This window comes from Wyeomyia smithii, chromosome 1, assembly GCF_029784165.1.
Source record: "Wyeomyia smithii strain HCP4-BCI-WySm-NY-G18 chromosome 1, ASM2978416v1, whole genome shotgun sequence".
Classification (NCBI taxonomy): domain Eukaryota; kingdom Metazoa; phylum Arthropoda; class Insecta; order Diptera; family Culicidae; genus Wyeomyia; species Wyeomyia smithii.
This window is the reverse complement of record NC_073694.1, coordinates 169,650,740-169,664,215: the sequence shown is the minus strand read 5'-3', so window position 1 is coordinate 169,664,215 and position 13,476 is coordinate 169,650,740. Positions and strand designations below refer to the sequence as shown.

The 13,476-nt window shown below is 42.7% G+C and overlaps 1 protein-coding gene across 4 annotated transcripts in view; it reads right to left on the bottom strand.

Moving 5' to 3' along the window:
• Positions 1-4,423: 4,423 nt before the first annotated feature.
• The window catches only part of LOC129731657 (acyl-CoA Delta-9 desaturase), a 35,966-nt gene continuing 26,913 nt past the window's right edge, over positions 4,424-13,476 (bottom strand). For 2 of the 4 annotated variants that reach the window (XM_055691823.1, XM_055691842.1), the window contains exons 2-7: positions 5,741-6,130; positions 5,555-5,685; positions 5,276-5,481; positions 5,033-5,218; positions 4,787-4,962; positions 4,424-4,727 (exon numbers count right to left, since the gene is read on the bottom strand). In XM_055691823.1, the coding sequence (XP_055547798.1) occupies positions 4,564-4,727; positions 4,787-4,962; positions 5,033-5,218; positions 5,276-5,481; positions 5,555-5,685; positions 5,741-6,038 (1,161 nt within the window). In that variant the 5' untranslated portion in view covers positions 6,039-6,130 and the 3' untranslated portion in view covers positions 4,424-4,563. The remainder of the gene's footprint in view (positions 4,728-4,786; positions 4,963-5,032; positions 5,219-5,275; positions 5,482-5,554; positions 5,686-5,740; positions 6,131-13,476) is intronic. The other 2 variants (XM_055691834.1, XM_055691849.1) reach the window with 1 other exon arrangement.

Here is a 13,476-nt window from a genome sequence, read left to right as displayed (position 1 = left end):
GGAAGAAACTGCTGAGCATGTCTTCTTCGTGTGCCCTCGTTTTGTGCATGCGCGGAGCGACATGATGGTAGTGAGCGGGCCAGACACCACTCCGGACAACCTAGTTCGGAGGATGTGTAAAGACCCAAACATTTGGAGGGCGGTTTGTACAGCCGCCTCTCAAATAGTTTTAGAATTGCAAAACAGGCGACAGGTTGACCCCCGACACGCCAGTGTTAGCTAACGGCCAGTCTCCAGGTTAGTTAGCTAAGTTAGCAAAGAGATCTATAGAACCAAGAGGGTGCACAGAGCACAAAAGCCGCTCCCCGAAGCAATACCTAGCGGTGGTCCCGGGGAGTATTAAGGGCTGGAGACTGGAGGGGTTTTAGTGGGTCCGGTCACTGATTCAAACCAACCCCACACTCCCTGAGGTTGGCCACCTCAGGGGTTTGGATGCAAATTTCCCCTCCACCTGAAACAAAAAAAAAAAAAAAAAAAAAAAAAAAAAAAAAAAAAAATATATATATATATATATATATATATATATATATATATATATATATATATATATATATATATATATATATATATATATATATATATATATATATATATATATATATATATATATATATATATAGCACACAACAGCAGCTTTAAACCATTGATCGTGACTTTAACGCATACCTGCTCCAAATTCCCTCCGTGAGCGGTCTCGAAAATCGTGCTTGCATGTTGTTGTACGACGGCGATTAAAACACCACCGAAAGAGCGTTTCTGACTGTTCAGTGGACTCCGATCGCATCGAAAGACGTTGAAGGAAGTGCCGAATAACTGGAGGGAAAGAATGCTGTCGTCTAGTCCGGTTTAGGTTAACACAATGATATCGTAGTTGCAGTCATTTGTAGCCAGGTAAATCTCGTCAATTTTAGTCCTAAGTCCACGCACGTTCTGTTGATATACCCTTACGCCGGTCCTGTCATGATCATCACGCTGAAAAGATGAGTGGTACAGCACAGGAGACACCAAAGAATCTTTAAAATACTCGCCTTTGGTGGGAACCCGTGGGCTCCCACCGTCAAGAAATGATCGCAATTGAGATGAATTTTTAAAAACAGCACATGAAGTAGTAGTCTGGTCGTGGGCTCCGGCCCCTAGTTTTTTGGACGTTCGATGAATTCTCTAAACAAAACTCCAGAAGGCCAAGAAGCAGGGTCTAAAGCAATAGATTTCATTTCAGGATCCAAGCCAATTTTGTACGAGATGTAAGAGTAGTTCGACGTATCGATACCCTTTTGAACGAGCCGTATAACAGCAACAGGTTCAGTTTCATTCAGGCAGCGTGAAACAATTTTTTGCACATCACTATCGGTCACTTTTGGGTTCAAACCAGATAGGTCGAGCCAAAAGCATTTCTTTGCTACTATAGAAGCAACCGTTGGCACAGAAAGATCACTTAGATCGACAGTATTAGTGCCACGATCGGTAGCGATTTCAACCGGCATACGGTCCGCACGGCGCCGTTTTGGATTTCTAGTGGGCCATATCGGTGTGGTGGACAAAGCAGCGGTGCTTGCCAAAGTAGTGGGAGTTCCAGCGTACCCATCACAATTTAGCGACTTCTGCGACATATTTTCGACTTTTCTGTTCAATCCATCTACCATTTCACATAATTTTTGTACTTGGGAAGGTAGATCGATCAGCTGAAGTGACTGAGCAGATTGGCTGTTTTGTGCGTCGGCTACATAGGCGTTAATCGATCGGCCGTTTAATTTTTCTCTGCAGGGAGAACAGATAAACAATATTTTGCCCTGTGCAAACAGTTCTTTGCAAATCCTGTTGTTAAAACCGCAGCATTGCTGGTTTATGTGAAAGCAAGCCTCACAAAAGCCACACAGAACCGGCTCGATGTCGTTGATTTCGAGTTTGCATTCACCACACAGTTTCTTCTCCATAACGGTATCGGTATCAGTATCGATAGAAAGTCAAAACAAACAGTATGTTCTAATGCGGTCTGAATGCACAAGAATGAAACGCCTTTGGGTAGGCTGAGCAAACGTGATTTATTTGCGCGGCAAAAACTAAAGCCAATAATAACGAAGTCAGCACACAATGCACAAACCACTTTACCAACGAAAGCGAATAATACGGAATTTCACACACTAGAGCTTGCACTCCACTCTTTTCGTGATCACTCCGAGTTCGAGAAATATTGTTGAATACGCAAGTTCAATTCAAACGGAAATAAACCACAAAATGATTAAATTTAACAGAGCCAGTAAATAGAACAAACAATAAACGAACAGAGTTGTCAGTATTATGCGATTGTCTGGATATCCTAAGAACGTGTTGCACGGATAAATGTCAACCAATGAATTTTTACGTGGATTCCGGAATTTACGCGGTTTTTACGCGGATTCCGGAATTTAAGATATTTTTTTACGCGGCATGTATCCACCGCGTAAAAAGCGAGTTTAGAGTATCAGTTTTTTATCATCTTCGTCTGAAACAGCTGCATTTTCTAAACTAAACGTGTTTTTCCTAAAATTTTCTATCGTTGTCATTTAATTTTTAAATCATGAATTAAAACTGCTCAAAATTCGCTCGAAATTGCTACAATAACAGTTCGTCCATATACCAACTGTCATTGTAGCGATTTGGAGCGATTTTTTATTCTTCATTTAAAAATTGAAAGACAATGATGCAGTATTTTAAAAAATCACTCTTTCAGTTGATATATAAAAATCAGAAATCCGTGAATAGCTAAATAGCAGGGGTACGATCCTACTGACACTAACAGTCTCTCCCGAGCCGAGACTCGAACCTACGAGGACTGGCTTGTTAGGCCAGCGTCGTACCTCGAGACTATCTGGGAGAAGAGTTGTTAGATAAATTTGTGAATAGAAAACACGAGATGTGATTCAAGTTTTTGTTTTACAACCAAACGTACCTTTCAACACTGGAACCTAGCTCCATTGACACACGGAATCAATTATTTCAAATTTCCAATCGAATAACAGTCATCGTGCATAAACACCGCCTGGGGCGCTGTCGTGCAATCTCGTACATGAGCAATTCTCGCTGAAACTAGGCCACTAGGTGCACAAGGTCTTTCAAATTTGATATAAATGCACACAGTTATTAGAAATAGAAAAAAAATGATAATTTCATTTTTGTTTGATCGAATTTGTTGACCCCTTGGTCACCAAGGGGCGAAACAGTTTTCAGAAAAGTTGAAATTTTAGCAATTCTTGATGTAGTATTTGAGCTATATTTCTATAATTCGTAATGTAAAGTACTACAAGTAGCATCAATCGATTATGATATATGGACATAACATGTGCATCCACTTGGTCTCAGTAGACAGGTTACTACGTTGATCACGCGATGTACGATGAATATTTTGAAACTCAGCTTGGAAAATAGCTTCAATTGATGGGTTAACACTGATGCGCACCAAATTTATTTCTTGCATCTTATAGCATTTTTTCTCAGCTTTTCAACGCTGGTCTCAGATCGAAAATCGGTAGTTGCGAACATAGTCAAAATTGCATTTTTCTGATTTAATCCAAGATGGCGGCCAAATTCAAGATGGCGGCCTGAATTCTGATCACTCCAAATGAAAGCCCTATCATTCTTCTTTACAGAAAAGTGCTACTTGTAGTACTTTACATTACGAATTTTAGAAATATAGCTCAAATAATACATCAAGAATTGCTAAAATTTCAACTTTTCTGAAAACTGTTTCGCCCCTTGGTGACCAAGGGGTCAACAAATTCGATCAAACAAAAATGGCATTTTCATTTTTTCTCTATTTTTAATAACTTTGTGCATTTATATCAAATTTGAAAGACATTGTGCACCTAGTGGCCTAGTTTCAGCGAGAGTTGCTCACATGTTTTGTGATTCTCAATTTGATACATATACGCCGGCGCTGATGTCGGAAAACAAGACGTAGCGCGAACATGGCAGCAGATGGAGCTAGCGTTACTAACGTAAACTAAAAGTATTATTCGAACGATGATTTCATTGAAAATTTGTCCAAGAGCTATATCTGTTAGTCTGTTTTTAACCATTACGTTATATTTTATTCACCAGCGCTTTGAAAATTGCGATCTTCATCTTAAATGATGAATTTTTGTTATAGAATGATACCAATAATCTATTCAACACATCTCAGCAAGAGTGTTCCACTGGACCATGATTTTTTTACATGAAATGTTTATTTTTCACGGCATACTTATACTTATAATGTTTGACGGAGCCAAGGCTGTGAATTATCACTCGCTTTAGACTCAGACTATACAATTTTTTCATAGCGGTTACCAGGCGATTATGAGAATGTTCTTAGATTTGAATTTTTTTTCAAATCGTTAAAAGATCATAGATGAACTGCGATGAGAAATAATAGGCTTTTTAGTTGAATTGAAAATAACGTACTCACTTTCAGATATCAAAAAATGTTATTGAACATGTGCGCTGTTCTGGCGAATACTGCTTAATCTGTAGTCGTATTTAGTTTTAGCGTATGTCAATGTTACAAATACTTGTGAAACCGCGGGCATCTTCAAGATATCCTTTGCACTACTGCTGTCGTGATACGATATCATCTACATCTTCCGGCATAATGTCCTTATCCCCGAATCCCCAGACGGCATTCTTGTGGGCACATTCGTCGCTTAAAAACCGCGTGCCGTCCCCGTACTTCGCGGCCCGTCGCTCGATAATCGCTGGAGATACGGATTTTCCTGTAACGAAACGAATGCTGTAGCTCAACTGAAATCCCTTTGTTCAGAATGATACTGACGTTCGTAGGCCCATCCAATTCGAGCGAAGGCATCGATAAATCCGGTGGTTACATTAAACATGTAACCCTTTAGCTCTCCAGTTTTGTAATCCCACGGGAACACATGATGGTAGTTGTGCCATCCTTCGCCCATGGCGGCAATTGAAACCGACAGGTTCTCCACTGGGCTAATGTTTCTGTAAAACAGAACAAAAAAGACGATTAGTGAACATGTTTTCCGGTGTACGATCATGTCAATAAACAAACTTATCGTAAGGCCGATTGCCGAACATATGCGCCACACTGTTAACGAAGAAGGCAATGTTGAGGGTGGTGGTGAAGCGCATCGTGAAGCACACCCAGAAAGCCACCCACAAGCTCTCGGACCAGTAGTAGTATGGCACCCACACTGGAAGGGCGATGACCAACAGGGCGAACAGTGGCAAATAGTATCTGAAATATCAGAATTTGTTTTTGAAAAGTGACCCTGAGTTTTCCCCTAAAGCCTACTTTTTCTGCCACATCACGATCGCATCCGCTTCCAAATCGCTCATGTCGATGGCCTTCCGCTTGGCAACCACGTCCGGATGGGGTGTCAAAAACACCCAGCCCACGTGCGCAAAGAAGAATCCCCGCTTGGCGTTGTGTGGGTCGGCGTCCGTTTCCGAGTACTTGTGGTGTACCCTGTGGTCATGAGCCCAAGTGTAGGCATCACGCTGAAAGCGAAATGGAAAAAAATGTTGTGGTGAATTTAGGCTTGTTGACTACTAGAAGGCGTTTAAATTTTACCTGTCCGCAAATGGTGAATAGGAACATTAGTAGCAGCCTTAGGGGCCACTTGGCTTCGTAGGATTTGTGCGACCAAAGACGGTGAGCGCCGGCAGTAATTCCGAACCCAGAGCCCCAGATTAATAATAAGGCTGGAAAATTGAAGTAAAGAAATTATTGAACACTTGAAGTTGCAACAAAACTTACTCCATACGATGGTGTAGAATTTGGTTTGTAGCGTTACGATCTGCCAGAGGCCTATCACGAAACCCAAATGCAGGAAGAGTTGTGCGACGAAATCTGGCCAGCGGATTTCCGGTCGAAATTCGGCCGGTTCCATTTTGGGCTGCTTGGATTGTATTTGGTTGTTGTTGTTGTTGTCATCACTGTTGACTAGATTGCTGCCGGTGGAAAGTCGTTTCCGCCCTGTATCCAACTGACAGCTGCCGACGGCAGTTGAATTGTCAACCACGTGCGCTTCCTCGTTGACAATATTTGGAGCCATCTCGATCAGGGTTGGTGGCCGTCTGATTACTCAGTTCCTAGTTGACTAGCTTGTTGGCAGCAGACTGGGCAGACAAATCGATATCGAAACAACTGTAAGTGAGATTATCGTATAAATCAACCTAGCAGGTGTGGGTGCTACTAATGTAAACACATTTGTCGTAATTGCCGGCACCCTTCACAGTCACAGGAGAAGCTCCCCGACCGGCGGTTATATCAGCAGATATACTGTGACTGACCTAATGGGGAACAAATTTCTCTTTCCGATAGCACAGTTGTCTGGAAGAGGAAGGGGGAAAAGCGGAACTACTGGGGAACCACTGAGAATGACTGAGTCACGCAAATGGTTACCACAACCGGTGGACATCAGCCGCGAGTCATCAGGTGTCAATCAACTGCGTGCGGTGGTAGCTATTATCATGTTACAGTCAGCACCACATGCGATTGTAACAAATTAGTTCGAGCTGGTTCAAACACAACCTTGAATTAGATACTGGAAAACTGCTCTATTAAGTGCAATCCCGCTGCGGGATCAATCCGGCAATAATGTGCGCCTTGCAGTTGGACCGGATATGAACATGGGGTTGGGAGCTTGATTTTTATTCACTTACTGGGAACGAATTAGCTCTTATCACATTTCAAATAATACACAGTACCAAAAAATTAAATTTACAACTAATACAAATGAAAGCACATATCGGTTTCTAACACATAAAGTGAAAAACTTATATAATTTCACACCTTTAATAATGCACAATACAGAATCGTTTGAAACCATGTAAATTTGTACGTTATGTGATATAAACTTAAAGCTTTGAATATAAATATGCATGCAAATTAACAATATATTCATTTACATTGCATGTGAATATAATGCCACACGGAATATTACATGGTTTCCAATGCTCCATTTATGTGCATTTAAAGAAATGTAAATTTTTTTTACTGTGTAGGTAACTTGACGGATAGTTTCAGGGTAGAAGATAGACAAGGCTTGAGTTATGAATTGATATAAAAAAAACATCACAGCTCATCAACATTGTCGCAACCTTATCAGGCTGTACATTGTATATTGACTGGACAGCTGCTCTTTATGATAAGTATGTTTACCATTATTTTTAGATAAGATTTTATTGGGAACTTCGGGCAGCACATGTCTGAGCGACTTCATTCAAAACGTACTTCAAAAATTCCCAATCTGGAGTTTACTTACAGTCGGTTCCTTAAACTGATAACTGCTTCAAATGATCAATAGTCTCGACCTCGTGTGCCAAGACGGGCTAGAATGGGTTAAATACTATCCGTTGGGTGACTAAGCGTTGCGTGAGTAAACATTAGTTGCAATGCGGCTAGAGGTTCACCGTTCGCAAGAGTTTGAGGAAAGAGTGACTCCATTCACGTTGAACAGGCAAACAAAGTGCCTTATCGTTTCCTCTCAAAAGATTGCTCGATGTCACAATGTTCATATCTAGCACACACCTATTCACACACATATATACAAACTAAACCGCTTTGCACTGGATGGCGGGCAGAATTTTATAATAAACCTTTTCGACATTGCAGAGCAGTTGATAATGCGTTTGTCGTTTTTGGGGAGAGGCGTTTTACAGGGTGTTCCATAAGTTCGAAAACAACTTTTCGTCAGTCTCTAGGAGCGCCCATGTGTGTTCTGTGTATTGGTATTGGTGTCAGCTTTGGCCTTATATATAGGCTGGTGTCGACTTTATGTCATTTGTTGTTTGTTAACCAAACACGATGAATGAGTACCTAGACGGCGTAGTACAGTGAAACTACATGTCTTGCAACAGCCACACAATGTCCAAAATGATCGGTTATGGGGGCCGACGTTGGCCAGAGCCCCCCGTCCCATTTAAACATCTCACGGTTCCAGAGCGCCCCGTCGGTGATGGTTTGGGAGGGCGTATTCTGCAGTGGGAAGCGCCGCGTCTTTTATTGTTCAGGTTTTTGAGATATTCAATTTATATGTCTCATTGCTTATTCGGCAGCCGAAGAGGAAAGTTCATTTTCTTGTGCGCTCCGCAGTTCGCTTAAATTAATTTACCGTTTTTTCTAGCGCTCGCTGGTGAAGAACAGTGTGTGGTAGTGGTGAAGTGCTTGCTTTTGGCGCGTGTGCTGGAAGGTGCGGCGCTTGTTTTTTGGTTTGCTTCTTCTCCCAGAAGAACAGGGCGATTCGATCGAAGCTCCGGCGAGGTAAAGGAGGCGGTGACGCCGTTTCTCAGACGGTGCAACATCGCAACTGTGCTGGAAGGTGTCGTGCTAGTTTTTGGCGCGTACGCTGACAGAGGAAAAAATCGGCGGCGCCGTTTTGCAGTCGATGCAACTCGAACCGCTAGTGCTGATTACAACTACATACAAAGATAAGTGACACTTTTTATTTATTCTCTCTCCCACTTGTGTATATACATAACTGATCCATCTTTCATTCTTTTTATACATACATATATTCATTTTTTTTACCTTGTTAGCATTAGTATATTATATATTCTTATATTTGATACATTGCGCAGCCGTTGAATGGCGGTTGGGGGTCTGGCTACCCCACCGGACCTTTCATCCTCCTCAGAGGCTGAAGAGTCCGGCATGGACTTTGCCGAGATTCCCATAAATGACAACAACGCTTTCTTTGACGTAGTAAAGAAGCGTAAAAGGCCCCGTAAAACTGCCCCGATTGTCCCATCCACTGATGATGTGCCAATACGGGTCAAAAAGTACCAAGTGAACCAACCCGGTCTTCGTTGGGTCGTGTTTTTCCGACCCAAAAATAAACCTCTCAGAGTTATGCAGATATGCAAAACTCTGAAGAAAGATTACACCAGCTTGACTGAGATTTTTAAAGTCAAAACGGACAAGCTGAAGGCAACTTTTTCCGATCCTCGACAAGCAAATGCTGTCGTCCAGGATCCAAATTTCAACATCGAGTACCGCGTTTATATACCGGCAGGCGTTGTTGAAATAGAAGGGGTTATTACCGAGGCTGACCTCACTGAAGAAGATGTCATGAAAGGTGTTGGATGTTTTAAAAATCCATCCCTTCCTGAAATAAAGATCCTTGAATGCAGGAGAATGTATTCCAAGGATAATACGGGCAAATATTCCCCAAATGACTCGTTTAGAGTCACTTTTGAGGGAAAAGTACTCCCGGATTTTGTCGAGCTCCACAAGCTTTGACTACCCGTAAGACTTTTTTTTTCCGAAAGTCATGACGTGTACGAACTGTTTGCAGTTGGGGCACACGAAAATCCACTGCAATAAGAAATCTAAGTGCTCCAAGTGTGGTGAAATCTCCGAGATTAATCACACTTGTAGCGAACGGGACGTAAAATGCTGTCTATGTGGAGATGAACCACATAAAACAGAAGCGTGCCCAACATATAAATCACGCTCAGAAGCGTTGAAAAAAGCGACCAAGCAACGCTGTAAGCAGTCATTTGCACAGATGCTAAAGACTGCCTTACAGCAACAGGAAAATCCATACTCCAGCTTGGAAAATGACGAATCCAATGATGATGAAGAGACATATCAACCGCTTCCGTCAAGCGGAGCAGTGCGAAAACGGCCCAACGCGTCCTCTCCTAAACTTCCTAGAAAGGAGCAGAAAAAGACGCTTACAGACACTCCAAGAGGAACCCCTCCTAAGCAAAACAACGCAAAATCGTCACCTCCAGGATTCAAACTTAATGCTGAGGCTAACAATTTCGATAAAGAGTTTCCCAAATTACCAGGAAAACAATCTGCTTCCCCCAAAACACAGTCATCGGAATCTGAAATACCGGCCACTGATGGACGTATCTCATTCAAAATGATCGTTGAATGGATATTTACCACTTTTGGTCTATCTGATTCCCTCAAGAGTATGATTTCGGCTTGGCTTCCAACAATTTGCATGTTGGGTAAGCAACTAAGCACCAAATGGCCCCTCCTCGCGTTCGTATCCTTCGATGTCTAATTCAGACAGCCGAAGTGACGAATCGACAACAAGGATCATACAATGGAACTGTAGAAGTTTGATCCCCAAATTAGATAAATTTAAACTCCTACTTCACGATAGCAAATGCGATATTTTCGCGCTATCTGAAACATGGTTGTCAACTGATACGACACTAGCCGTTCAAGACTTCAATATAATCCGTTTAGACCGAGGAAACTCTTATGGCGGAGTGCTCCTTGGTATCAAAAAATGCTACCCATTCTTCCGTATTCCTCTCCCAGCAATTGATGCAATAGAAATTGTTGCTTGCCATATAACAATTGCTGGGGAGGGCCTCACTGTCGCATCAGTCTACATTCCGCCTAGAGCGGTTATTAACCGGTTGCAGCTGTCGCAAATAACGGAACTTCTTCCGACTCCACGCCTCATCCTGGGAGATTTCAATTCTCACGGTACGGCGTGGGGCGCATCCAGGGATGATAGCCGCGCTGTTCTTATTGAAAGCTTTCTCGATGACTTCGATATGACCTTATTGAACATACCTGGGTTAGCTACGAGAATTGCAAGGCCTCCAATACGAGAGAGCACATTAGACTTGTCGATGTGTTCCTCCTCAATGGCTTTGGACTGCAAATGGGAGATTATTCATGATCCCCACGGTAGCGACCATTTGCCAATCAGTATTTCGATTATGAGCAGGCTCCATTCTGCTACCACAGTCGAAGTAGAGTATGATCTTACCCGGAATATTGATTGGGAAAAATTCTCGTACACAATATCCCAGGGTCTCGAAACAACGGATGAGCTTTCTCCATCCGACGAATACAACTTCCTTGCAACATTAGTGCTAGATAGCGCGTTGCAATCTCAGAAGAGACCTGCCCCTGAGAACAAGTTAAAAATTCGTCCCAACAAGCAATGGTGGGACAAAGAATGCACCGAGATGAAAAAAGCTCTAAAAGCATCATACATAGCATTCAGGGATGGTGGTTCAATTGAGCTTTATGATCAGTTTAGGGAGCTGGAAATAAAACAGTCTAAGCTGCACAAACTGAAAAAAAAGATCATACTGGCAAAGTTTCATAAGCACGTTACCCAGAGATGCTTCTATGAGCTATCTCTGGAATACGGCTCGAAAAATGCGCAATAGGTCCGACAGTAATGAGGCAAATGAATTCTCTGAACGTTGGATCTATGATTTCGCAAAAAAGGTATGCCCAGACGCTGTCCCATCACAGCAAAAATTCAGCGATACAACGGCTTTTGAAGAACCAGAATTTACCATGTTGGAGTTTTCAATTGCCCTCGCGTCTTGCAAGAACAAGGCTCCAGGACCGGACAGGATCAAATTTAATTTGATGAAAAACCTGCCGGACTCGGCCAAGATACGATTTCTTAAACTGTTTAATAAGCTTATCAGGAACAATGTGATCCCGAAAGCTTGGAGACAGGTTAAGATTATCGCAATCCAAAAGCCAGATAAACCTGCCGCAGATCACCGCTCGTATAGGCCGATTGCGATGCTCTCATGCATACGCAAATTGCTTGAAAAAATGATCCTTCGTAGACTTGACAACTGGGCAGAGTCAACTAACCAACTTTCAGAGACCCAGTTCGGCTTTCGTAGGGGCAAGGGCCCTAACGATTGCCTGGCATTGCTAGCCACAGAAGCGGAAATGGCTCTTGGTAGCAAACAACAAATGACCTCGGTTTTCCTGGATATCACAGGCGCATTTGATTCAGTTTCAATCGAAATTCTCTCCGAGAAACTGCATCAAAGAGGATTCTCCCCTATATTGACAAATTTTTTGATCAACCTGCTGTCTGAAAAGCATTTACTCTTCAACCACGGTTCTTCAACAATAACACGAACAAGCTACATGGGTCTCCCCCAAGGCTCTTGTCTGAGTCCGCTGTTGTACAACTTCTACATCAGTGACATCGACACATGCTTGACGGACGGCTGCACGATGCGCCAGTTAGCTGACGACTGTGTAGTTTCAGTCACGGCGTCTCTAGCCGCAGACATGAAGAACAGCCTGCAAAACACGCTAGACAATCTGACCGTTTGGGCCAGTTGTCTTGGAATCGAGTTCTCGCTTGAAAAAACGGAGATGGTAGTCTTTTCAAAAAAGCGACCACCACCTCGTTTTGAGCTAGTTCTGTCCGGAAGACCCATCACTCAGTCACCTAGCTTCAAATATCTCGGAGTATGGTATGACTCTAAGTGCACATGGGAAAAACATGTCAATTACCTGAAGCAAAGATGCCAACCAAGGATCAATTTCCTTCGAATGGTAACAGGAACATCATGGGGAGCCCATCCAGAGGATTTGATACGACTCTATCAAACCACGATTCTGCCCGTAATAGAATACGGCAGCATATGCTTCAGAGGTGACGCAGCTTCACACATGCTGAAACTCGAGAGGATACAATACCGTTGTTTGCGTATCGCTCTAGGCTGCATGCAGTCGACACATACCATGTCCCTAGAGGTCATAGCTGGAATACTACCACTCAAAGAGAGGCTGTTTGAGTTGGCTTTTCGTTTCCTCATTAGATCGGAAATAGCAAATCCAATGCTTATTGCGAACTATGAGAAATGTTTGGAAGTTGTTCAGAAACCCTGTATGTCAGTATACCAGCGGTTCATGTCCATGGAGATAAACCCTTCGGTTGTTGCTCCATCCCATGAGATTCCAACATCGCTCAACAATTCTTCTGTTGTATTTGATTTGACGATGAAACAAGAAATCCATGGAATTCCCGATCACCTCAAACCAACAGTTGTGCCATCAATATTTTCGGCAAAATTTGGCCACCTCCCAAAACAGAATTCCTTTTTCACGGACGGATCTGTGATGGATGGACAATCCGGATATGGCGTTTTCAACACAGATCATCGCATATCTCGCAAACTGGCACAGCCCTGCTCCATATACGTAGCTGAATTAGCTGCCATACACAATTCGCTGCGAATTATCGAGCTCAAGACACCAGACAATTACTTCATCTTCTCGGACAGCCTCAGTTATATCGAAGCTCTCCGATCGATTAAACCGGTCAAGCACCCGTCCTATTTCCTTCCGGAAATTAGACGGATATTAGAAGTGCTGGTTGATCGGTCTTTCATTATCTGCTTTGTGTGGGTCCCCTCTCATTGCTCAATCCCAGGCAATGAAGAAGCTGATTTATTAGCAAAAAGGGGTGCCATAGAAGGAGAGATATTTGATAGACCGATCACCTATACCGAGTATTTTCATCTGCCCCGACAACTGGCTCTGGAAAACTGGCAGGAAAAGTGGGATAAAGACGACCTTGGGCGATGGATGCACTCGATCTCGCCCAAAGTTTCTACAAAAGCTTGGTTCAAAGGGTTAGATTTAACTCGTGATTTCATTCGAGTTATTTCGCGCCTAATGTCCAATCACTATGTTGCAAACGCACACCTCTATCGAATAAACTTAGTCGATAGTAATCTGTGCGA